General features: G+C 46.2%; 1 protein-coding gene across 1 annotated transcript in view; it reads left to right on the top strand.

The window, feature by feature from the left end:
- LOC101342329 (integrin alpha-9) overlaps positions 1–27,338 on the top strand; it is a 234,667-nt gene that overhangs the window by 198,450 nt on the left and 8,879 nt on the right. Inside the window, exon 18 of the mRNA XM_023732203.1 lies at positions 3,509–3,585. Coding sequence (XP_023587971.1) covers positions 3,509–3,585 — 77 coding nt within the window. The remainder of the gene's footprint in view (positions 1–3,508; positions 3,586–27,338) is intronic.

Genomic DNA, 27,338 nt, shown 5'->3' with positions numbered 1-27,338 from the left:
TTGGACTTTTAGCCTACTTTGTGAGGAAATAAACTTCTCTTCATTAATACCATCCACTTGTGGAATTTATGTTATAGCAGCACTAGATGACTAAGCTTCTAAACTGGGTTCAGATTCGTCTATGATGTTAATGAGGCAAGATTAGAGGCAGGACTCAATCTACAAGATTAGACTGTCTTAAGTCAATCTCTTTTGAGATATAAAAGAGAAACGAGCAGAGAGACAGGGAGACCTCAAACCACCAAGAAATGAGCCAGGAGAATAGCATGTCCTTTGGACCTGGGGTCCCTGCGCCTGAGAAACTCTTTGACCGCGGAAGATTGATGACAAGGACCTTACCCTTGAGCTGGCAGCCTGAATTTGGACTTCTAGCCTCTGAGACTGTGAGAGAATAAATTTCTCTTTGTTAAAGCCATCCACTTGTGGTATTTGTGTGATAGCAGCACTAGATAACTAAGACCCTGTTTCCAAATAAGGTCAGATTTTGAGGTTCTGGGTAGACATGCATTCTGGAGGAACATTGTTCAGCTTCCCAATACAGTCATGGATATTTTCAGTTTCATTTTACAAATGAGGAAACTGAGTCTTGGAGAGAGGAAAGGTCGGTTTTCTTAATGTAACCCAGTTAAGCTAGGGTTGGACTTTTTATTTTCTCATTTCTAAGCTAGTGCTTTATCTCCTCACTATGGTTTGTGCTTAATTTTAGCTGGGCAGTGTAAGCTCTCACGCAGTGGTGTGTGTGTACGTGAGTATGTATGTATGTGCATGTACACATATATGTGTGTATGTATACACACACACACACACCCATCAGACTCAGTACTTGCCTTTGCTGGATAGAATTTCAGCAGGACTAGAGAACTTAATAGCTAGATAAGCCAGTGCCAGGGACAGGCAATAGAAGGGTACACGGGAAAATCAGAGCAAAGAAAATGAGCTTCTACAAAGCAGCCGGTTCCTCGCAGGACGCTTCGTGCTTGCTTGCAGCAGAGGGACAGGAGCTTTGCTTGCGGGGAGGGGTTGATACAGTTTTGGCTTTAATGGGCAGTGTACTAGCATGGGCCCTAAGACGGGGCCTCCACCATCGGGCTGCGCATCTCCGTGGCAGAGAACCATCATCGCTCGGAGAACTGTGTGGTCTTTCGGTGTTGACCGAGCAGCTACTACGTGCCAGGCTCTGAAGGCAGCACAGAGGTCCTCTACAGTCCCCCCTTATGGAGCGTAAATTTAGCAGGGGAGACAGACATTAAACATGCAGTAACGTTAACTCACGACAATTGAAATGAGCAGTAGAATGGGAAAGTAAATGGAACTTTACGAGTTCACAGCAGGGCCTGTGCTTGCCAAGGACTTGATGTTTTTATCTGCTCATTGAGGGATGAGAGAACATGAGCTTGGTGAAGCTGGGCGTGGGGGCTTGTGGGGATGCGCTGAGGTGGGAAGTTACGAGGCCCGTCGGAGGCATGGCTAGCATGAGATAGGAGGAGGCAGGGTCGGCGCCTTCCATCCTGTATGTCACATGATGGATTTTGGTCACATCCTTTTCTTCAGTGTTCACCTGTCCCCACCCCACCCTTCATACCATCTCCAAGGTCCACTGGCCATCTGTTGCCTGTGAAACATGAAAGGCTGTGCCACATGTGAGGGAGAAACTATAACCCAGGCACACAGCTGGGCTTTGTGGGGCCAGAACTTTATATAATTTGAGAGGGGAGCTCTTTTCATGAATATATATATATAATTATCAATGCAAGTTAGGTATAATAAGTGGATAGGGGCCATGTCAGTGAAGGGCCCTCACTTAAGTTTCATTGACTTTGTGGTAAATCCCCTCTGGTGTTAGTTACCTTCTCATAGTGCCTTCCTTCATTTCTCCTGAGCCATCCATGCCGTCCTTCCACCCACTTCCTCCTGTTTTCTCCTTGGTTGAGATGGCAAATGAAAGCACAGACGTCTTGTGTTGAAATGTCCTGGAAGTTGGGCTCTGTCCTTGCCCCCAGTGGTGTCCAAAAGAACATGTGGATTTCCTCTTCTTGCTCAAGACTTCCATGAGCTTTTCCCCCGCAATCAAGGAAGGGAATGTTGGCCGGGACACTTTATTCTTTCGGAAACATGGCACAGGAGTATGAATTTCCATAGGCAAAATTACTCTGTCTGGTTGGGTCTAGACTGTTTGTTGGCCAACAAGTTTCTGGAGTCCACACTGGCGCTCTGAGAAACCTCCTAGAATTGTTCTGTGGGAGGAGAACAGATCACCTGGAACTATATTCTGTGGGGAGAAAAAAAACGGCAGACATGAGCAACTGACCATAAAGAAGTTTAATAGTGAATACATAACGATTTAAAAAATGGCAAAAGGCTCTTGTCTCCAAGACCCACTGAAATGATCAAAGCTGTCTGAAAATAGCAGAATCCCTTGTCAGTCTGGAACGTAGAGAGAAGCCTGCCGTCCACAGATCAGAAATGTTGAAGAGGCTGAGACCAGACTGAGAGGACTGAAGCCTTCTGTGTACCACAGAGAAACGAAAGCTAGAATCCTTCCCCAGATGCTGCTGCTTATTCCCAGGCTGTCCTCCACAGATATGCCCAAGCTCTGGCATATCCCGTAGCCCTCTGAAAATACATTGGGTTTTGGCACATGGAGCATCAGGCCCCAGCACTGAGTGGGGCTTTGGCTGCTGAGGCCCAGTCTTGGTTTGAGAAAGGACACTGTACCCCTATTAAATGCCAGCTGTCCTAGCTGGACATGGGGAAGAACCCCCTCAGCCTAATTGCCTTAGGCTTTTCCTTCTGGAACTAAAAATTAGAATATGATCCTGTTCTTAAGATGGAATCCATCTTAAATATAGATTTCCCCCCTTTCCCCAAGAGAGCAAATAGAGGAAAATGACCAGACTATAGTCTAAGAACTCTTGACTCAGCTGGATTATGGCTCAGTCACATCTGAGAACATCCAGAGGACATTCTCAGACGAGCAAAGACTGAGAGGATGCCTACCATGTACACTTCTTGAAAAAACTACTTGAACCAGCACTTCAGTGGGCTAAGGAATGAGCCAAAATAAAGAATGTTATTATTAGGTGCCATCGAGTCGATTCTGACTCATAGCAACCCCATGTGACAGAGTGGAACTGTCCCATAGGGCTTTCTAGGCTGTGATCTTTACCTGGCGAAAGATCGCCAGGTCTTTCTCCCATGGAGCCACTGGGAGAGTTCTGAGCTGCTGAGTGGGTTCGAACTGCCAACCTTTTGGTTAGCAGCCAAGCACTTAACTGTTGTGCCAGCAGGGCTCCTTAAATGAACTCATGAAAGCAAGACCACCATTGGTTTGGGTTTCCTTGGGGCCTCAGGACCCATCACATGGCGGGGAGTTGGCTTCTTTTAGGTGGTGTGGAGGGCTTAAAGGGCACGGGAGAATTCCCTGATGTGCAGGAAGGTAAAGTGGCTGTTATTTACGCATGTGCTATTGGAGAGTCCTGCTCCAACCTTCCTGTTGTGTCTCTCACAGACCGTTTTTGAAAGGAATTGCCGTTCCGAGGACTGTGCCGCGGACCTGCAGCTTCGGGGGAAACTGCTGCTCTCCAGGTACGTCAGTGGTTCTTTCACAGCACTGTTCCGAGAAGTTCGTTTTTCTTGACTCCAGGCCCAAAACCGGATGTGCGGATTTCCTCAGTGAAGAGTGTGGAGTTAGTGGGTAGAGCTCAGCTGCCAACCAAGAGGTCAGCAGCTCAAATCCACCAGCCGCTCCTTGGAAACGCCATAGGGCAGTTCTACTCTGTCCTGTAGGGTCGCTATGAGTCGAAATAGATTCGACAGCAGTGGGTTTGGTTTGATTTTTGGAGGTTTAAAAAATGTGTATTGTAAAATAATTTTAGCAATAACTATCATTTTGGGTGATGGTTTTGTTTTGTTTGAAGTTCCACATACCTCATAATTTAATTCTATATTTCTAATTTCTGTGACAGCTTGAGGAGAGAGTATTTTAGCTTTGCTCATTGTGTTGAGTTGAGCCATATGAAATTGCTGACATTTGACTGTGTGGGGGCAATTTCATATGGTTCAACCTATTATTATATAAAGGTTTCTTCGATTTTTTTCCACAGTCAGCAGTGCCATCTGCTTTAACAAAAAGTAATGTTTCTGTGGCAGGACGGGGGTGAGGAAGAAGGGCAGGCCGTCGTGGTCAAGTGAACAGTCTCTTTGTTGTTTCAGGGTTTCCTCCCGCAATACGTGAATCCCCCAAGGCTAAAGGTGAACGGTACAGAGGCCTTCTGTTTCCTCTTTGCCAGCCTTTTATTTTAGGTTTCTTTTAGGATGAAGGTTCTGGTCCTGGATCATTTAACCACATTTCAGAGAACGGTTTCCTTTTGAAACAATCCCTTCTGAAAGATTTTTTTGGCCTTGGGGCCAGAAAGCCTACCTATAAGATTTATTACCGTTTCTCAAAAACAGTCATCGTATTCTGCCAGTGCGTCTCTAAAACGCCATAGTGTGCCTTCCGTGGGTGAACTATGAGTGTTAGTTTGGGTGGAGTGAAGAAATATCCCACCCGTGACTACAGGAGGGCGCTTGTACTTACGATGGTAAATAATTTTTATTCTTCAAAGGAAAATGATTCTAAGAGTCTTTTTTGTTGTTGTTGTTTGAATTTATTGGGGAGGGGATATAACCCCCTGTCAAACACATATATGCCAATGCTCCTGCAAACCACTGAAGTATTCATTAGCATTACTGTTACTCAGAACTAGCGTGGGAGATTACAGTAGCACGGGCTTCGCCAAGCTTAGAACATTACTTAAAACTCATGGACTGGATGGTAGAATTGTTTACCGTTAGTGAGGAAGACCTTCGGAGATTATTGGAGAAACGTTACAAAAAAGGTTTATAAATTATCATCCCATTAATCTGAATTTCAAATAGATCTTCCAAAAAGTGTTTTAGGCACAAAGTAACATGAAGCAAAAAATATGGGTTTGTTTTATCTTGGGGCCAACTGTAAATGTTGGAAATTTATTTGGGATCACAGAAAACTTGACGTGGGAAAATGAGCGTTTGATCCAAGGTTAAATATTAAGTAAGGAAAGACCTGACGTTCTCGTTACCCATCAGTGGCGTCAAATCCATCTCAACTGAATTGTGCTTTTCATATATTAAGACATAAAATTTGAGGCTCATGGCCGATGTGTCTAAAGCTGCCTCCACTTCCCCAAACTGGACTTCCAAGAGTGCTGGTAGAACCACTTCTGCTCTGTGCGGCCAGTAATCAATAATGCTAGAGCTAGCGTGGGGGCCAGGGCAGTGAGTATGGTGAGCCCCATAGATATCAGCTAGCTATTGCCACAAAAATGCTGTGTAACAAACCACCCCAAAACTCAGTGGCTTAAAATAGCAGTCACTTATTCCCATGGATCTGCGGCTCAGTTGAGGGCTGGCTGATCCAAGCTGGATTTTGTTGGCTCTTGGCTGACTTGCTCAGGCATCTGGGGTTCAGCAGAGGACATGTTGCTCTAGGCGAGGCTCGAGTGATTCACTTCAGGTCTACTCCATTGCCTTTCATTGTCTTCCTGGCACCAGTGGGTAGTCTGGGCATATTCTTCTCATGGCATGGCAGAGATGCAAAAAGACATGTGGAAACATGCAAGGCTCTTAAGGCCTAACCTCAGATCGGTGCACTGTCACTTCAGCCTTATCCTGTTGGCCACAGCAAGTCATGTGGCCAAACTCAAAGTCCAGGATCAGGAAAATACTCTTGACCCCCTTGGTAGGAGGTACTTCAAAGTTACATGGTAAAGGCATGAATCCAGGGAGAGGCGAGGAACTGAGACCGATAATGCAATCTGCCACACCACTTAAAAAGCAGGGTGACTTCGTCTCTCATTTGATGCTTTAAAGTTTTCAGGGCTATTTCAGCCTTTCTTGCAATTCTGTCTTCCTAGAACTTGGACATGAGACCTGGGGACTGAGTGAGGAAGTTTCCTGAGTCTTAGAAGCAATGTCCTTGGACTAAGCTCTGAGCTTCTTCTTAGGATGAGTTATGTCCCAGGAGGCCCCCTGGTCTCTCAAAATAGCCTTCTGTCTGGCTCCTTCACTAAGCAACCCTTCATTATACTCTTGGGCTCATGGCTGTCCCCAAAGGGGCCATCAGAGAAATGTTAATTGATGATTAGATGAGCAGAGATTCAAAACCAGGCTTTCAGTTACATTGAATTTCTCCAGACCTTTGAGTGTTCAGTCTGCAGAGACAGACTCAAAGAGAGACAGGAGCCGTCAGTCAACTGCTGATGGAAACCAGCGTCTGACTTTGGTTGACCAAGACTTAGTAGCTTGAACCAGAGGTGAGCTGCTTTGGTTACCATTTAACTCTCTTGATTCATTGTTGTCTGGAATGGGACACACATGCCTTCACTGTTCAAGCCAGGCAAGTACTGGGCACCAGGCTGCAGAAGTGACCAGTGTGTGGCCTCTGCTCTCCAGGTGTGCACAGCTGGGGTGGGAGAAGGGCAAGAGACTGGACGATGGTGGTGCCACCTGGTGAGTTCTGGAAGAGAGGTGGGTGGGCCACCACAGGGCTTCAGAGCAGGTTCCAGGAGAAGGTACTAAGAGGGATGACGACGACCAGACGTTCTGGGCAGAGGGAAAGTGAACAGAGGCATGAAAGTGTGGAGATCAGGTGTCTGGAGTGAAGGGGGTGGCCAGGAGAACTCGGTGAAAGATGAGACGGGAGACGGAGACAGAAAGTAACCAGATTGTGAACCACGTACCCTCCCTCCCTCCCTCCATCCATCCATCTATCTACCCATCCACCCATCCCTCCCTCTCTCCATCCCTCCATCCATCTATCTATTGGCTTCTAAAAGTGCTTGGCAATATAGTAAGCACTCAATAGATGAGAGCTGTTATTTCATTTAATTCTCTCAACGACAGAGAAGTAAATATTATCACGCTCTTTTAGTGAGAGGACACAGAGGCTCAATTAACTTATTCAAGGGCTCATAGTGGTGGCGGTAGGATTAAAGCCAGGAATGTCTGGTCCTACATCCTGCTCTCTTTCTCTACACTGGCCTCAGTTGCTGTCACGTTCTGATATCAGATGGATCTGAACCTGAAGTATTAAGACTGAGGGCCTTGGAGGAAAAAAGTCCTCCCCTATGTGAAAAGCCCCAATTCAGAGAGAAGGTAGATGGGTGAAAAATCCATTATCAAAGATGGCTGCCATCCATCCCCACTCACCATCCATCATGTGCTGCCCTGTTCCATGCAGTTCCCTCTGGAGATGTTCGACACCTGTCCTGCTGGGGGCATGGCGGTCCCTGTGCTGAGTCAGTGCATTCCTTACCCACATAGGTTGGATTTTCTGTCCTTGGCGGGCCTCAGATTTGACTGTGAGCCTGTGGCTGCCATTTCAGCCATTTCCTCAAATGTAACATGATCACTGCTATGATTATTACTATTATTATCATTATTATTGGATTAGAGGGAAGGTGAGTGGGACTGCTCAGCCACGTGGAAAACGTTTGCCCTTGCCAGAACATAAGTCATGTGATTGATTTTTTTTTTTTTCTTCACTGTCTGCCCAGCTCTGGAAAAAAAATGCAAAAGAAGTTTGTTGATTGGGAGCAGCTGGGCTTTTGTAGTTGCTGTTTCTGGAATCTCTGGAGAAGGAAGAGCTTTTTCAGTGTTATATTCTGGGGGAGAGAAGACAAATGCCCCAGTGGGTGCTTATCTTCACTCTCCTCTCTCAATATAATTATTTGCCCTGGCTCTGACGTGGCGTTCCCAACAGGAGTCAGCAGGTGTCTCTCCCCACATTTCAGGTATACACAAAGATTAATGGACGGGTGGGTGGTCTTTCTGTGGGAGTTACCTAGGTGGGGGGTGGGAGGTAGGTGGGATTTAGGTACCTGCAAACGTTATCACAATGTAAGGCAAGCAGAAAAGATTGAAGTTGTCAAGGATTTCATTTTACTTGGATCTACAGTCAACACCCATGGAATCAAGAAATCAAAAGACGCATTGCATTGGGCAAAGCTGCTGCAAAAGACTTCTTTAAAGTATTAAAAAGCAAAGATGTCACCTGAAGACTTAGGTGTGCCTGACCCAAGCCATGGTGTTTTCAGTCGCCTCATATGCATGCGAAAGCTGGGCAATAAATAAGGAAGACTGAAGAAGAATTGATGCCTTTGAATTATGGTATTGGCGAAGAATATTGAATATATCATGGACTGCCAAATAACAAACAAATCTGTCTTGGAAGAACTACAGCCAGAATGCTCCTTAGAAGCAAGGATGGCAAGACTACATCTTACATACTTTGGATATGTTGTCAGGAGGGATCAGTCCCTGGAGAAGGACATCACGCTTGGTAAAGTAGAGGGTCAGTGAAAAAGAGGAAGACCTTCAATGAGATGGATTCACACAGTGGATGCAACAGTGGGCTCAAGCATAACAACGATCGTGAGGATGGCGCAGGACCGGGCAGTGTTTCGTTCTGTTGTTGTACGTAGGGTCGCTATGAGCCAGAGCTGACTCCACCCCACCTAACAACAACAACAAAGGCAAGCAGAGCCACTTCGCACACTGGAGGAGGTATCAAGGGTGAAATAGCCTTTCAGAGTTTCCTGTTTTCGCTCGCCTGACAAGATGTCATACAGTGTTAGTATATCCATTTATTTAACAAATATTAATGGAGCACTTGCTATGGATGTTGGACTGATCAACAGCATCATGATAAATCGAGAAGAAAATGGAAGTTGTCAGCAATTTCAGTCTACTTAGATCAGCAATCAGTGTCAATGGAAGCAGCAGTCAAGAAATCAAATGATGTATTACATTGGGAGATCTGTTACAAACGACCTCTTTAAAGTTTCAAAAAGCAAAAGTGTCACTTCGATGACTCAGGTGCACTTAACCCAAGCCATGGTCTTTTCAGTTGCCTCATATACATGCGAAAGCTGGACAATGAAAGAGGAAGACAGAAGAATTAATACACTGAAATTGTGGTGTAGAATTGTGAAGAATATTGAATATACTGTGGACTTCCAGAAGAATGAACAAAACAGTCTGAGAAGAAAGAAATACAACAAGAATGTTCCTTAGAAATGAGGATGCTGAGACTTTGGCTTACTTTGGATACATCATCAGGAAACATCAATCACTAGAGAAGGACATCATGTTTGACAAAGTAGAGGGTCAGCAAACACGAGGGAAGCCCTCAATGAGATGGACTGGCAACAATAGCCACAACAATGGACTCAAACATATCAATAATCATGAAGATAGCGCAGGACTGGGCTACGTTTTGTTCTGTTATACATAAGGTCTGAGTCAACTCAATGGCAGCTAACAACAGCAATAGCTATGGATGTACCTGGCCTGGTGAAAACAAAAAGGGACAAGCTTCTACATCATGATGCTTTCAGTCTAGAAGGGGAAATACAAATGAAAACAAATTATAATTCAATAAGATCACTGTAATGGAATATGAAGCACTTCCCTGAAAGCACAGGAGAGGAAGTATTGCACACTGTCTGATTTTGAGTTCCCCCAGAAGCAGACCCTGAGACAAGAATTGGAGTGTAAATAATTTGTTTGAGACATGCAGGAAACAAAGACAGGGGAGTGAGGAAGTATACAGGGAAGCCCACCCATGAAGGTGTACTATAACACCAGTGTATCAGTTAGTTACTGCTGTGTAACAAATCACCCAAAACCCTATGCTCTAGAACGATGACTGTTTACTGCCTGATTCTGCAGGTTGGCTGTTTAGGCTGGGTTGAGCTGTGCAGGTCTTCTGGTCTCAGTTGGGCTCCCTCAGGCATCTGCAGCCAGCTTCAGGTTGGCTGGGTGCCTGTGTTTCTGGTGGTTGGCTGGCTGTTAGCTGGAGTGCCTCTGCTTGCCTTCAGATGGTTTCTCATCCTCTAGTAGATGAGCCCAGGCTTATTCTTTTAGTGTGGCAGGAGTCCAAAAAATAGAACAGGCACACGCCTCATAAGACCTAGTTTCAGAACAGGTATAATGTCACTTTCGCCACTTTCTGTTGGCCAAAGCAAAGTCCCAAGGCCAGTCAGATTCAAGGGACAGGGAAACAGACTCTACTTCCTAATGGGAGGAGCTGCAAAGTCACATGGCAAAGAGTGTGATTACAGAGAGGCTATTATTTGGGGCTATCAATTCAAGAAGTCTGCCATGCCAGCTACTACAGTGGATGACTGGAGTTTAATAAGCATGGAAACTCCAGAAAATGGTGGAAAACACACATCTCAAATTACTGCATCTGAGAGGTGAAGAATCTGGGATTTTTATATGCCAACTCTTGAGATGCTTTGGTTAAGAACTACTCTGGTGTGGGTGGTTGGATGTTGTTATTGGGTGCCGTTGAGTCAATTTCGACTCAAAGAGACCGCATGTGACAGAGTAGAACTTCCCCATAGGATTTTCTTTGCTGTAATCTTTATGGAAGCAGATCGCCAGGCCTTTCTTGGAGCTGCTGGATGGGTTTGAACTGCCAGCCTTTCGGTTAGCAGCCAAGCGCTTGACTGCTGTGCCACCAGAGCTCCTGGGGGACAATTAATTCCCTGCACTTCTAGCCTGTGACAGACAGCAGCCTTCTCTGGTTCTGAGAAAGGGCCCTTAGATGCAAAGATGCAGACACCAGCCCCTGGAAGTCCATGAGAACGTTCGGAACAGTCTGAGGGTGTGCTGGGAGCATGGACAATGTCTGCCACTCCCACTTTCTCAGAGGATCTCCATTAGTGAATTTATTCTGTAGTTTCCAGCAGGAGTGTTAAATCACCTTTTAACAAGACGTCTTCCCATTAACTTCCTGGGAATGTTTTCATTCCACGTCGTGCCAGATACCAAACGTTCTCCATTACTACGGTACCTTTATTTCCCTCTTGGTTTGAAGCAACCCCGAGATCCCGTGCTTTTCCATTTACCCGCATCTTCTTTCTTTCCCTTCATTCCAAGCAGAACAACCTATCGTTCATATACCGAAGCGCATTTGGTTTCAGAGCAAACCCATGAACCAAGTATGCGCGGAGCCTTGTTCTCATTTTCCTGAGGACGGTCCCAAAGGCGGTGAGAGATGTGTCCACAGCAAGTCCCAGGCAGAGAGAGAATAAGACCCCTGACCTTCGCACCATCCTGGGAGGTGGGCCGGAACTCTTTGTCTCTCTAGCCCAGCCCGGGGATGAGCACAGACGGTGACTCTGTGATGCCCCATTGATCGCCTTACAGAGAACTCAGGCAGCATAGAAATGAGCCCAGAACACATGCTCTTTGTGGTTGGTGGTTATATGTGTGTCCTTGAAGCCACAGGATTTCTGCTGCAGATGAGGAAGCTGATAGGCGAGGATTTGACTCACTTCTCAGAGGTCAAAACAGCAGAGATGGGAAAACACGTGGTGGGGAGGCCCTGGGGTCCAAGTCCAAGGTTCCAGCAGTTAGACCCGGGACCTCTGCCTTTAAACAGCTGGTGGCAGCTTGTGGAACCTGGCCTATCTCTCTCTTCCTCTCAGGGCTTGGAACCAGTTCATTCCGGTTTGAACCCCTGCCAAGAACTTGCATGTCCACCCAGATATACTGAGTCAGAATCTACAGTTCAGCAAGAGCCCTAGGTGATGCTTATGTATAATACGTTTTGAGAACCACCGCTCTACTAGTGGCTCTCAGAATTGCTCCCTAACCAGCAGCATTAGTATCTCCTGGGAACTTGTTAGAAATGCAAATTCTCAGCAGGGGTTCGAACCAGGAAGGAACCCTACTTCCACTGTGAGTCGCAGCTAAACCAAAAAAAAAACCTAACCTGTTGCTATCGAGTCAGTTCTGACTCATAGTGACCCTTTAGGGCAGAGAAGAACTGCTCCATAAGGTTTCCAAGGATCCAGTGGTGGATTTGAACAGCTGACCCTTTGGTGAGCAGCCAGGCTCTTTAACCACTGCGCCACCAGGGCTAACCAGGTGGAAATGGCTTTTGGAAATTCCCTCCTACTGCAGGGAAGATCTGATATGTAGTTTCCTAAAGGGTCTACCGGAAACCCTGGTGGCGCTGTGATTAAGTGCTATGGCTGTTCGCCAAAAGGTCAGCAGTTCAAATCCACCAGGTGCTCCTTGGAAACTCTACAGGGCAGTTCTACTCTGTCCTGCAGGGTCGCTATGAGTCGGAATTGACTCGACGGCAATGGGTGTGGTTTTGTTTTTTTAAGGGTCTACCAACCCCACAATGTGAGGCTGGGACTGATGGGCCCCCACCTGAGGAACTGACCAGTTTCCTTTGTCGGGCAGATTCAAAATATCGAGGGGAGCCCACTTGACTTTTCGGACCCCACTGTGCAGAGGGCAGCGGTGTTCCAGCGGTGGAATTCTTGCCCTCCGTTCCCGGCCAGCGCACCTCATGTGCAGCCACCAACCGTCCGTCAGTGCAGGCTTGCGTGTTGCTATGATTCTGAACAGGTTTCAGACTAAGACACTAGGTAGAAAGGCCTGGTGATCTACTTTTGAAAACCAGCCAGTGAAAGCCCTATGGATCACAGCAGTCCGCTCCATTGTGCACAGGGTCGCCGCGAGCCTGGGGCCAACTGGACAGCTGATAAAAACAACATGTGTACAACAGAACGAAACACTGCCCAGTCCTATGCTGTCCTCACAGTCATTGCTATGTTTGAGTCCATTGTTGCAGCCACTGTGTCAATCCATCTCCTTGAGGGTCTTCCTCTTTTTCACTGACCCTCTACTTTACCAAGCATGATGTCCTTCTCCAGGGACTGGTCCCTCCTGGTAACATGTCCAAATTATGTGAGACGAAGTCTCGCCATCCTTGCTTCCAAGGAGCGTTCTGGCTGTACTTCTTCCAAGACAGATTGTTCATTCTTCTGGAAATCCATGGGATAGTCAATATTCTTCACTAACACTGTAATTCAAAGGCATCAGTTCTTCTTCAGCAACATATAGAGCAGCAGAAATCTATCCCAACTCACAGAGTATTTCAGGAATCAGCCAGACCTCTCCTGCTGAGCAGAGAGACTGACAGAGATTTTCCAGTGAGGATCCTTGAAGGCAGGACTGAGGCAGGAAGTATGACCTCAAAAGAGGCTGGGAACTCACTTACTGTCACCCTCCCTGGGAAGTCTACCTCACGGGTGTGCCTAATAAAATTTTATTTGGTAGTCTTTTCCTTTGCTTCCAAATATAGCCAGCCATTGGAGATTTTATGTGTACAGATCCTTCCTTCAGGGGCATAATGATGATGCTGTTATTGTCTTTCCAACTAGATATTTGGCCTCAGGGAAGGACCAATCAAGAGCATGTGGCAGCTAGATCCCACCTTCTCTCAACTCCAGAGCAGACAGCGAGCCTTGCACGTTTCTTTGCTGAGATTTTCGCGGTTTGTTCTGTTTGACTGTGTTGATCTCTTGCCGTGAATACTGGACTTATCCATCCTGTGCTTAGCTACTAGGAGGAAAGCCAAACTCTGAGGTGCACAGCTGTTCTGTTTTCTGAAGTAAATCTACCCACCACCACTCCCCATGTCTGTTGTTGCTTTGCACACACGCTCTCGTTAGCATTTCTCCGAAGTTTGTTCTGAAAACCAAAAAAAAACCCATTGTTGTGGGGTCGATTCCAACCCTGTAGGACAGGGTAGAACTGCCCCACAGGGTTTCCAAGGAGCAGCTGGTGGATTCGAACTACCGACCTCTTGGTTAGCAGCCGCAGCGTTTAACCTCTGCACCACCAGGGCTCCTGGTCTGTTCCAAGGCGGCTGATAAAACTTCACAAGGCTGCCATGCTGGCTCTCCACAGATGAAACCCCAAAGACTGTGGCCGAGAAGACAGACTTGGGTACAGAATGAACTCCCATAAATCTCAGTTCATCACGCTGCAGTTAAGAAAGTACTGTTCAGGAAGCTCCTAGATTTTATGAGCCTTTGGCCCTGGCTCCACTCCAGGTGATCCTGCTCCAAAAATGACGAGGCTGGGTGCGGCGGAGGATGTTGGGGCCACGCCCAGGCTCTCTTAACTGTGCAGGTGGACGCATCCCCAGCTGCTCCGAGAATTGCCCTCACCTGGTGGGAGTCAATTTGCCTGGGAGGTTCCACCCACCTGGGGGCAGCCCTCGGCCTATAGCTGACTGACTTGGGGTACAAAAGGCTGGCCTCCCTGCCACAAGTAAGGAACTCACAGTGGTGCAGTTGATGCTCCAGAGCCCCTGTCAGGCGCAGGCGAGACTTCACCCAAGACCACAGCCGTGCTCAGTTTCCCCCTTGCCCCATCGGTGCCCTCCCGCTCTCCTTCTCCTGGGGACAGAATCCCTGTCACAGACTCTGCCTCCAGGGAGCCTGACCTGAGAGGCTGCAGGGCTTAGCGCTCATGCGTTCATTGTTTGTCCTTACATCCCCTGGTCCGGCAGGCTGCTTTGTTTTTTGGACTCTGCATTTCAAATGGAAATCAAATCCAGTGTGTTTTATCAGATCTTAGTGGGGGGAGAATGCACAGTTGTTGCTGGACTTTTTATGTGCCCTCTTGGAATTTGAGGTTTTGTTGAGATTTTAAAAACCCGTGCCTGTGGAGCGATGTGTAGGCGGCCTCTTGAGGTTGGTGAGCAGGATTGTGTGTCTTTTGGCGATTATTTCTGGGCATTTCTCCCCTGGGACTTTGTTTTGTAAGGGGAAGGAGAATCAAGATCAACAGCCCAAGGCTGATTCCTGTGAGGCGGCGGGGGAAGTAACAGTTACAATTCGTGCTCAAGAACGCTCAGGATACAGCTCTTCCATCAGGACAGCCTCTTCCCAGCTGCGCCCGCAGGCACGCCTCTCCCTGGCCCTCAGTGTCTGCCCAAAGGCACTCAGCTTTCCCTCTCTGGGCCAGGAAGCCCACTGCGCCGTCTCCTGCGGGTCTCTCCTTCCTTAGTGGGGGGCAGGGGGGCTCACCTCTCTGCTCTGGAATTGGCTCTCTTTTAAGGCAAAACTGACCAATCCCCTTGGTAGGCCACAGTTACCCTATCACACAATCATCTGGGTGGGAGTTACAAGACTGTGGCTAGAAAGACCACACACAGAAGTAATTAATTGCCCTGCAGCTACCCAAACGCAAGGGGTAACTGGAGGTGGGTGCCCGTGTGACAGCTTTCACTGCAAAATGCCCTCTTCTTTTTTTCTAGTTGCCATTGAGTTGACTCCAACTCATGGCAACCCCATGCATGTCAGTAGCACTGTGCTCCATAGGGTTTTCAATGGCTGATTTTTTGGAAGTAGATTGCCAGGCCTTTCTTTCGAGCTACCTCTGCGTGGACACGCACTTCCAACCTTTCAGTTAGCAGCTGAATGTGTTAACTATTTGCACCACCCAGACACTCCTGCAAAGTGTCCTTACTAGTGGGGAACTGGACACAGCTCCTGCCCCCATTGCATAAGAGGACACAGGATATTCAGCTGGAACAGTCAACCCTGCTCACCAGGAGCGCTGGGCTCTTTACTGAGAAAGTTTTCTGCGATAAAGAGGCTTGAACAGGGGCAAAATACCATTTTACTCAAAAGTTGTGTTTCTTCAAGAAAAACAATGAAAGACTAATTTTTTTTTTTTTTACTTTTTTTCTGATATGGAAGAACAATTTGACCTCCTACACCAAGAAGGAGAAATTCTCATTTATTCACCCCTCCCTACTCTCCCCAGATTCTTCAGATGTAAAGGTGACTTGTTGTTCGTTTAGGGTGGTACGTGGAGGGAAATGAAATGAACAGCAGTTACTGTCTTCTTATATGCCTTTCAGAAATGCCCTTCTTACTTTTGCTCCGTGTCAGAGGCTGAAGCATGCCACCCATCCCTCCCACACACCACCTCTCTTTCCCCTCATTAAATCAGTCCCATCACCCACCCTCCATAGGACAGGGGTACTAGGGTCCATAGTCCCCTTGGTGATCCATGCGTTGAATTCACAAAGACTGTGAACTTGGATGGAGCCCTGATGGCACAGTGGTTAGCAACTTGGCTGCTAACCAAAAGGTCGGCGGTTCATATCCACCATCTGCTCCCTGGAAACCCTGTGGGGCAGTTCTACTCTATCCCGTAGGGTCGCTATGAGTCAGAATCAACTCGACAGCAACAGGTTTGGTTTTTTTTTTTTTTTTTTTTTTTTTTAGTGAACTTGTATTGGAGAACAATCATATCTCTATTTTCACTAATGTCAGAGTGAAATTGAGCATTTTATTCCATTATGAATGTAGGGGACAAAACACGGTAGTATTAGCAGGACCTGTGTGTGACTTTGTCACGGGTAGAAATCATAGATATTTTCATATCAAGTTACAGTTGTGGCAGATATTTCAAAACATTGTTTATATTTATCCGGACTTCAAAATTATAGTGGTTATTAGTCCACCGCTCGGTCTTATTATTTAATACATTATAAAAAAGTACACGTATCACTAAACCACAGACCTGTTCAGTCCTCTTATCACCGTATTTAGTATAATTGGTTTCTTTGCTGGAGTCCTGGTGGCGCAGTGGTTGAGAACTTGGCTGCTCACCAAAAGGTCAGCAGTTGGAATCCACCAGCCGCTCCTTGGAAACCATTTGAGGCGGTTCTGCTCTGTCCTACAGGGTCGCTGTGAGTGAGAATCAATTCAATTGCAACAGCTTTTTTTTTTTTTTTTCGGTGGGGGATTTCTTTGCAATCCTAGTTTTCATTTTGTGCATCCAAAAACATTATTTTGAGGAGGGATCCGTTCTCTTCACCTGGTTGCCAAGGGGATGCATAATACAAACGCAGGGTGAGAAGCCCTGTTTTAGAAGTTTCCCCTAACTTCGTTTTGGAGAATAGATTCGTTTTGGAGAAGCAAAATGTTTTGCTCTGCTTACTGGAGTTGACGAAAGATTTTTATGGTACTACCCAGAGCTGGTGCTGCATTATACGGCTGTTTTCAAGCTAGGCTTTTTTTAAACATAGGACCAAACTTAAGACGCCATCAGAGGAAGTATTGCCTTGATTCTGTGGCTCCCAAAGTCTGTTTACACACTGGCTGTGAAGTAAACTGTTATGATTCAAAAAGTTTTCTCATTGGCTGATTTTCGGAAGTAGATCGCCAGACCTTTCTTCCTAGTCTTAGTCCGGAAGCTCTGCTGAAACCTGTGCATCATGAGTGGCCCTTCCCATATTTAAAATACCGGTGACATAGCTTCCAGCATCATGATAGCCACAGCAGTATGACAAACTGACAGATGGATGATGGATTGACAAAATAGCTGCAACAGTGGGCTCAGACATACCAGTGATCACAAAGATGGTGCAGGACTGGGCAACGATTCATTCTGTTATACATCAAGTTGCTGTGAGTCGGAGCTTGCTCGACAGCCCGTAACCACAACAACGTGAAGTAAACCTTCATTCCTTGTTCTTTGCTTATTAAAGAAACAGGTAACTGTCTGTCAGAGCTTTGATAAGCTCAAGAAAACTAGTACTTTGGGCCCAAAGTGGAAAAACTTGGCATCGTGGTTGACATGGGCAGGCACATTGGGGACAAATGGGTATATTCATGAGGGTTGTAGATTCTTGTTTCTGCCTCTGAGGATCACAGAGATCCGGAGAACCCAGGTAGGAACAGCTGCTTTCCCCTTTCGCCCGTGTCTGCCTCCCCTCAGAGGAGAAAGGTTCAAACTCCAAAAAGGCTTATAGTTTCAGCACGTGTTTGTCGGTGACCATTTAAATCCTCCGTTTTGTTCTTGACCCAGGGGCGGGGAAGATTGTGGCCACAGCAGAGTTATCTATCCAGGACCGCACGACCCTGCTGATACGTGCGGCTTAGGGGGGCACCGTGTGCTGCTGGTCATACGTCACCCCACACTGTCCCTGTCACGTGACGTCAGACCTGCGAGCAGTCCCCACATCTTGGGAATTGCCCCACCCCCCAAAGTGCTCTTTGTGCTTAATCCAGTTGTTACAGCGAGTGAACCTGATTTGTTCCAGATGTCCTAAGATTTAGGGATTCTGGAAACCACCCCTCAAGTAAAGGCTGATGAGGATTTGAATTCTCTGTTAGCTGGGAACCACGGTTCTTTTCACAGTCAGACAGATGGGCGAGCAGAGGCAGCCGTGCTGCTCACAGGGCCTTGCTGTGTTTGCCTCCTCCGAAAGGGGATGCTCCGTGGATTATGAAATGAACCAGAGCTAGGACCCAGTTTACGCTAGTAAAGCCGGTGGGGACACAGCCATGTGACGTTTTAGAAGTAAAAACAAGTGTGTGCCTTAATTATCTAAACGCTGCTGGGGAAGCGCCCTTTGGGCTGGGAGGGCCTTAGTAAGTATTTTTCTCTTTTCTCTCCTGTTGAGCATAAATCTGGCCCAGGTGGGTACGTATGAGGGAGGGAGAGGGATTTCTGGCTTCCCGTAAGTGGTTTTCAAACCAGAAGTTCAGCCCCAGGAATCATTTCCCTGACCTATGTAAACATTAACTGAGGTGCTTTGCAGAGGTGCCCAGTGATCTCTAGCTGGGATCAGTCAGAAGGTGTTTATAAAGCACAGTGAGATGTCAGACACATCTCGGAGTATATGGCAGAGTAACCCGCTGTTGGAGAAAGTTAAAACGTGCATACATATAGTGTATTTTCTTTAATGATAGTATTATTGGTTTGGAGGCCTGGTGGCACAGTAGTTAAGCACTCAGCTGCTAACCAAAAGGTTGGCAATTTGAATCTACCAGCTGCTCCTTGGAAATCCTATGAGGCAGTTCTACTCTGTCCTATAGGGTCGCTATGAGTGGGAATCAACTTGGCGGCAATGGGTTTTGGGTTTATTATTGGTTTATGCAGTTATTCAAGGATATAAAAAATGTAAATGTTAAAGCTACTTAAAATTATGGATTTAAAACAAAAGCAGAAATTCACAAAGGCAGTTGCTATTTGGATATTTTTAAAGTATATTTGAAAGTGGACAAGTGTCCAGGCACTGGTGGGGGCCTGGGACAAATCGTGTAAATGGTACCAGCCCGGAGACTGCGCTGAGGTCGGGCAGCCTGCTGGGATAGGAAACCAGAGGCAGGAGGGGAACCTTAGCGGTGGTGGAGGTGGGGCAGGGTGGGCACGCAGAGACGCAGGCTGGTCCCAAGCGTGGCATTAAGCTTCGAACAAAGGCAAGCTGGTTGTAGGGTGTGAAATGAGAGCATCCTGAGCAAGTCAGGGTGAGGAACATCCACTGGGTTACAGCAGGTGGCTCAGGACTGAGGCTGTCACCCATAGGAGGCCGCCCAGGGCCTGCATACGTGGGGCCCGCTATGGGATAACCACAGGACAAGACTAGCAGTTGGGCAGAAAAAACAGTTTTCCTATTTTAGAGTATATTAAAATATGAAATCAGATTCTATTTGACTTCTTAAATGTAAGTGTACCTTTTCGCTACAATATCCTTTTTGGATATTTCTTGATTTTTCTTTTCTTTTTTAATAGGAGTGATTTGTGTATGGGGTGGGCGTGTGTGTTCTTAGCTAGTCAGAAAAACTCCCTAAGTGTTTGCCATGACAGTTTTGTGGTTAGTTACGTTGGGTCAGCTTCAGCTCATGACGACTTTATAACAGAACGAAACATTGCCCAGGCCTACGACATCCTCACAATTGTTGGTGTGTTTTAGTCCGTGTTGTGATTGTTGTGTCCATCTGTTTCAGGGAGGGTTCCCCTTGTTTTTGCTGGCCCTCCACTTTACCAAATATGATGCCTTTTCTAGCGATTGGTCTTTGTTGATGATGTGTCCAAAGTAAGCAAGACGAAGTCTCGCCATCTTTGCTTCTAAGGAGCCCTCCATTTTTATTTATTCTAATACTAATTTGTTCTTCTGGCAGTCCGTGGTATATTCAATATTCTTTGCCAACACCACAATTCAAAGGCATCATTCTCCTTCTGTCTTTTTTCATTTTGCAGCCTTTCACATGTGTATGAGGCAGCTGAAAAGACCATGGCTTGGGTAAGGCTCACCTCAGTAATCAAGGTTACATCTTTGCTTTTTAACAGTTTTAAGAGCTCTTTTGCAGCAGATTTGCCCAATGTAATAACGTTGTTCGATTTCTTGACTGCTGCTTCCATGGGTATTCATTGTTGATCCAAGCAGAATGAAATCCTTGACAACTTCAAGTTCTTTGCTCTTTATCATGATGTTTTTTTATCGATACAGTTGTGAGGATTTCCGTTTTCCCCACGTTCAGGTGTAATCCGGATTGAAGGCTTTGACCCTCAGTAAACGCTTTAAGTCAGCTTCATTGTCTACAAGCAGGGTTGTGTCATCTGCATATTGCAGTTGTTAATGAGTCTTCCTCCAATCCTGATGCCGCGTTCTTTTTCAGATAGCCCAGCTGATGAAGCCACAATAGCTAGAAACTCCAAAATCAGGGAAGTTATTTTGACCCAAATTTATTTTATTTTCCTTAGAACTCTACTTCACAAATAATATTAATAGTATGAGCAAGTATGTACCGTTGAAAAATAATCACAAATCAACCATATTATATTGTCTTTGCAGTATGGCATCTATTTTATACTTAATTCAGACTAGCGCCATTTCAAGTGCTCAGTAGCCGTATGGGACTATTGGGTAGGTCTAGGACATGTACTTTAGAGCCGTCCCACCCACTAGGCGAGGGAGCTGGGGTCATTGTACACCAGTTCCCGTTAGTCACTGGCTGTCAGGGTCTTAGTTCATAGGTGCTTTGGAGCCTTGGTGGCGCAGTGGTTAAGCACTCGGCTGCTCACCGAAAGGTCAGCAGTTTGAATCCACCAGCCGCTCCTTGGGAACCCTCCGGGGCAGTTCTTCTCTGTCCTAGACGGTCACTATGAGTTGGAATCAACTCAGCCGCAGTGGGTTTGGTTTTTCGTTTGTTGTTTTTGTTTTTGCTGACCTGCAGAGTAGACTCCAGCCGGAGAAAAGCCCCCTAGCAAAGATATGGAGGTCCTGGCAGATGGAATCGCGATCTGTGCAGGCTACGCTAAGACCCCAGGACAGAGCCACCCATAGCCTACTACATTTTGTAATATCTTCACTCTGGTACCTTGTTATTAACAAGCGACTCAGCACACCTTGCGTTGGTGACTACAGATGACATGGTTAAGTTCCCTGGCCTAGAGGTTCAAACCCCAGGTCCTTACCCTGACATTTAAGATCCATGGGAATCTGGACCCACCCTACAAATTCTGCTTGCTTCCCACCGATCTTACTGCTAAGGACGTCCTCCTCCTGCACCTTCCTATGTTATTTCCGACCCACCTTCATTCCTTGGTTCGTGTTCCTTTTTCCCTCTGCCTGGAATGTGCTTCCTGTCTCTCTACCCACTCATTTGCCACTTGTTCTTTAAGACATGGCTTCGTTCCTCCCTCCCTCCGGGAGCTTCTTAGGACAACTTCTGTCTGCAGTGATTGCTTTCTTCCCAGTTTCTCTTGCGCCTTGTTCTGCAACCATTGCTTTGGCGCGACTGGTCTCATCAACTTTGTGGTCCGTTCTCTGGGTGGTTCATTTACCAGCATTGCATCTAGGAGATGGCGGGCAGCCCCACTCATCCCATGTGGCTTAAATAATTAAAAAAAAAACCATTGCCATGGAGTCAATTCCGACTCATAGCGACCCTATAGGACAGAGTAGAACCACCTCATAGGGTTTCCAAGGAGCGGCTGGTGGATTCGAACTGCTGACCTTTCGGTGAGCAGCCAAGCTCTTAACCACTCTGCCATAGGGCTCTGCTTAATTAATACCCATCCCTTAATTCTTCACCTTATAATCAGTTCATTTGGTGTATGTGTTCATGTCTCTCATAGGAAGACACCAAATAAGCAATTGTGGTTTTACGATTTCATTGGGCACTGAAAGTTGAAAAGCTCTGATAGCTGTGAACCAAGTGCCAAGGTGGAGACTTCCTGTTAGAGTGGCTGGAAGGCAGCCGGAATCATCCTGAACACTCCACAATTCAGGACAAGATGTCTAGGGGAAAACTAAGCGTCTAATAAAACTTCCTCATACAGCTTTATAAGAGGACTCCTCCGAAATATGCTACATGCTAAGAGAGTAAACACAATTTCATTTCTAATCTCATTAGAGTTGAGTAAGTTGTATGTAAATTTTATGCTATTTGGCTGCATTTTTACGTGCGTTAGGAGCAGGGGAGCAATGGAAACCGGGAAAGGGGCACTGGGCTAGGAGTTAGAAGGACTGCTGGCCCTATCTGCTTACTGGGCTTGGGAAAGTCATTTACCTCTCTGACCTTTCTCTGCAAACGCTGACCCAGAAGCCCCTTCCAGCTGTCAAAGTCCGTGTCTGATTTTATTCGGTCTGCCCATTTTTAAGAATGAGAAACATCATTTATGATGTTAAGTGACAGTTTGTGTGTATAATTTGTAACCTTGCTTGTATGACATATTTTTGAAGAGATCTGTGATTTGTTGGATGCTGAATCCATGCTCAGGAAGGCAGCCCCCAGTCATCACCTTGCTCCTGTGGAAGAGTACAGTCGGCTTCACATGTCTTTTTTTGCTATGATTTCCAAGAATAGGAAAAATAGGGACTGCCTGTATATGTGTGTGTGTGTGCGTGTGTGTGCATGGGAATATGTGTATGTGCACAGTCAATCTAAGAAACATTTTTGTTGATGAGACAGTCATTCCACTAAATGTACTATTCATGGTTCCTCTCCTTAGTAACACCTTGCCTAGCACCCCTATGCCTCTCTGCTACGCCCACTGCCCCCCAGAATCAATTCCTCCCTCCTTGATGTGCTCATAGCGTTTCCTCATCTCTGTGGCTCAGCACTTAACACAGTGTTGACATCAACCTGTGTCTTGCATGTCCGTCTCCTCCACTAGACTATGACCTCTTCAAGAGCTGGGACCATGTTCTAATCATACCTATATCCTTGGGGCCTAAGTTGAGAAGGTATTTTTTAAAAGCAATGGATGGATGGATAAATCACAGAAGGAAGGAAGAATGGGGAGATGGGCGGATGGAAGAAGGCAGGCCAGCAGTAAGAATGGATGGGTTTGGCTTCGCTATACTATTATCTTAGTTGTCATTATCAGATATAGTTGTGGTTAGCAAGTATAGTATTAGTAATTATAAGAGTGATACAACGATAAGTTTTTAATGCGAATACAGTTGACTAGAATACGCTTGACTAATGTCAGAAACACTGCTGGTGTAGTGGTTAAGTGCTATGGCTGCTAACCAAACGGGTGACAGTTTGAATACGCCAGGTGCTTCTTGAAAACTCTATGTGGCAGTTCTGTTCAGTCCTATAGAGTCACTGTGAGTCGGAATCGACTCCATGGCAATGGGTTGGGTTTTTTTTTTTTTATGTTTATGTCGGTGTTCGCATCCTTTACTCTGCCTACATTCATGCTAATAGCAAAACAAATAAAATTTTTGTATTTATAGCAGTTAGATTATAGCCACAATTTTTTTTAAAATAGGGTCACAGTTTATATATTTAAGACTTCAGCGAAATCTGAACTGAGCCAGTAGAAAATCGGTAATTGAGCATTATGTTGCTGCTTTAGTGTCTCTGTTTCGTCATCTTCACAAAAAACTCTGTGAAAAACTGTTTCCAAGATGGGAGGAGAGGAAGAATTTGCTTTAGAGGTATTAGCAAGTCAGCATATGGTGGTTGATATGGGAGGGTGTTGCATTTACAATGGTGTTGCTGGTAATGATGTATGGTGACAAATGAGGTCATAGAGTAAGTTCTCCAGAGCTCAGGCACCACAGAGCTACCAAGACGTCAGCAGTAATCCCTCCGTCTTGAAGTAGTAAATGACCTGGTGCTAAATTTAAATATAAATAAAATAATGTGTTCCAAAACAGCTGCTGTCAGGTGCATTAGGATAGGCTTTTTAATAACGAATGAGCAGTATCTTTCCAGCAGACTAGGTACGTGCTATACCGAAAACAAAACAAAACAAAGTCCGTTGCCACTGAGTCGATTCCGACTCACAGTGACCCTGGAGGACAGCGTAGAACTGCCCCATAGGGTTTCCAAAGCATGGCTGGTGGACTTGAACCGCCGACCTTTTGTTAGCAGCCATAGCTCTTCACCGTCGTGCCGCCGAGGCTCCAGATATGTGCCATAACATAAACTTCATGGAAACAGTACAGTCTGTATCTCACATTAACTATTAATGATGTTTTTCATATAAAAGCACGGCAGAGGGATCCATGTACCAACTAGTTTTGGTCACCGTTGAACCCCCATTGACAGAACTGTTCCTGGCCCGTAGGAGGTGGCCAGTAAACCCTTGTTGAGTGAATGAATGAACGAATAAACAAACATCCATCTAAAAGACCATATAAGCAAATTGGAATTAATGGGAAATTGTCTCAGGGACTAAAATTTCTCAAAGATTAGAAACCTTATTTCTCGATACACAAGCACGCGCCCATGAAACGTTTAGCACAAAGTCCCTGTGCCTGGTTGTTTTCATCTTTCAGCTGAACTGTCAGACTGGCCTTTTGGAGTCTTGTTGTTTTCAGATGTCGTTGATAGCCATTCCTTGCCAAAGCCCTCCCTGATCCCTGACTGAGATGGAGTTCATGTAAGAGCTGTAGATCAGGTGGCCTTTACGCCAAGGAAGATTTGACGGTGGCTCCAGCTCTGCCCCTACGTGGCTGTGTGACCTCGATCAAATCAGCTGCCCTCTCTGGGGCTCAGCCTCTTCATCTGTCAGATACGAAGGTTGAGCTGATGATCTGTTGTGTGGATGTCATGGATGTTCATTCGTTCATTCAGCAGGGGTTTGTTGAGAATCTACTGTGTGCTGGGCAAGTTTTGTCGCTGGGGGTCCACCGGGGAGCAAAATCAGACACAGTCTGTCTGCCCTGGTGCTTAGATGCTAGTTGGGGAGAGACAGTCCTTAATGAAACAGCCACACAAACAAATGTATAATCACAGCCCTGGTGAGTACGTGAGGGACTGATGGAGCTTGGGGCAGTGGGAGCTCATGAGAGGGAATTTATTTCGCCCAGGCAGGGAGATCAAAAAGGGCCTGCTGGGTACATGACTGGTAAGGAGCTATAGAACGTGGGTTATGGAAGAGAGGAGTGGATTCTGGAGGCATAGAGGCTCTGGGTTCTAATCCCAGAACAGCTGCTTGACATCTCTCTGCATCTCAAGTTCCTCATCTCTGAACACCGGAAGTAACATCAGGAACCTCCTGTGGTGCTGTGAGGTATCAGAAGGATAACGTCTTTGAGAGTCTCTAGCCCCATGCTGGCAGCTGCCATTTCCATCTCGTGTCTGAGAATAGCTTTGGGCTCGCAGATACACTGTCCTGATCCTAGGTTTTTAGCTGTGGAGAAAGTGAAAATGACTGTCCTAGTTCCCTAGGGCTGCTGTATCCAGATACCACAAAGGGCGTGGCTTTAAAGAACAGAAATTTATTTTCTCACAGTTCAGGAGGCCAGAAGTCCAAATCCTGAGCACCAGCTGTAGGGGAAAGTCCTTCCTTGTCATAACCCCGGGGATTCCTCGGCTCTAGGAGTCTTGGGGGCGCAGTGATTAAGAGCTTGGCTGCTAACCGAAAGGCTGGCAGTTCGAACCTACCAGCTGCTCCTTAGAAAACCTGTGGGGCAGTTCTACCTGTCCTGTAGGGTTGCTGTGGGTTGAAATTGACCTAACGGCAATGGGTTTGTTTGTTTTTGTTTTTTTTTTTTTGACAGTTCCCAGTTCCTCACGTGGACTGTCGGTCACCTAAGTGTCTCCATGTTGTGTCTGTTTTCTCTTTTTATAAGACACCACCCAGAAGGGATCAGGTTTAGGACCCACCCTACTCCTGTGTGGCCTTATTAACATAACAACAGAAAACTCCTGTTTCCAACAGGGTCATATTTACAGGTACAGGGATTAGGATTTTAATGTAACTTTTGGGGGGATACAATCCAATCAATAACAGCTTTGAGGCATCTTTCTAAAAGTCCTAGTTTGCCGTCTGCTCTGGACTGAAGCTTGGCACTTTGATTTATCATAATCGTGGAAGCATGCTTAAACCACTTGACTTTGATACCCCAGGGATGGCCATGCTGCGTGATTAAGTGACACAGGCCCAAGCTTTGAGGGCTGGCGGAGGCTAACATGTCACTGGCCTGTTCCTTCGCCATTTACACATGAGGAAAGGAAGCCGATCACGCAGAAACAAAACTTGAATGAGGACCTCCCTCTCCCCCAGCCCCATGGTACCATATTCTTCTCTGAGGCAACTGGGATAGTTGTAAAGACTAATACAGTTCCTTCTCAAGTTAAAGCTAGGTTAGCTCTCTCCTAACTCCTTAAGGCCTGAGGAGTACTCATTTAATCTTAGGCAAGCAAACACGAGGACAGAAATAACCCATCAATTGTTTAAAATTAATATGGCCAACAATAATAAATAATCAGCACAATCGCTTGAGGTCAGGGTCTTAATTTATTGGAGGCCATTCAGGAATTTGAAACTCTTCTCTAAGTTAATTTTTCACGTCTCATTCAGATCCTCGGGGCTCTTGCTTCCAGAGCAAGGCCATCAGAATTCTCATTGCCTGTGTTATTCTTGTTGACATGCCAGACATCCAGGAAAGCAAGGTCTGTTCTTCATGGATAGGTAGTGACGATTTCTTCTCAAAATACCCAGATTTCAAAGTATTGCAGCCTGTTGAGATTTTGGATAGTTCTCTTCCTTTTCATCCCGTGCTGTCTGAGTTAATGGTTGCACACAACTAAAACATATTCTGGTTAGTTTAAGCAGAAAAGGAATTTCTTGGAAGGATATGGGCTGGTGTGTAGCATAGACAGGAAGGCTGGAGAATTAGCAGGCAGGAAACGAGGGAGATGAGGCTCAGCCGGGCTCTCAACCCCTCCGCAGCCTGCTCAGGTGATCTCAGATGGCCCCACGGCCTGCGTGCAACCCTCAAAATTCATAGGTCTGGGTGGGCGAATCCGCTCGCCACACCTTGGCCACGTGACCACCCTTAGGTCACATGACCACACTTAGATGCCCACATCCTAGTAACCAGGAGGAGAGAGGGAAGGTCTTCTCCCTTCCTGCTGATGTGCCCCTCCCACCTGCCTTGGGATTCCCCTAAGTCAGGAAAGCTATCAGAATGCTGAGGGACCAAATATAACAGCTGTTTATTTCAATCCTACTGTGTTTCATCGCATCTTACCTTAACTGGTTGACCAGTTAAAGATTGGCCACTGATGTAAATTTATTTTGTCCAAAGCTTATATCACATAATAATTATCATCAAGCTCGTGTGCTTCTTCATCACCATCATCATCATCCCTGACCCATTCACTCCTCCACTCTCCTGAAGTACCTTCTCATTCCATCTTCATCACCATCATCATCATCATCAC

The sequence above is a fragment of the Trichechus manatus genome, unplaced genomic scaffold (assembly GCF_000243295.1).
Source record: "Trichechus manatus latirostris isolate Lorelei unplaced genomic scaffold, TriManLat1.0 scaffold00049, whole genome shotgun sequence".
Taxonomy (NCBI): domain Eukaryota; kingdom Metazoa; phylum Chordata; class Mammalia; order Sirenia; family Trichechidae; genus Trichechus; species Trichechus manatus.
Note: the sequence above shows the minus strand (reverse complement) of the source record. Positions and strands in the feature narration are given on the sequence as shown.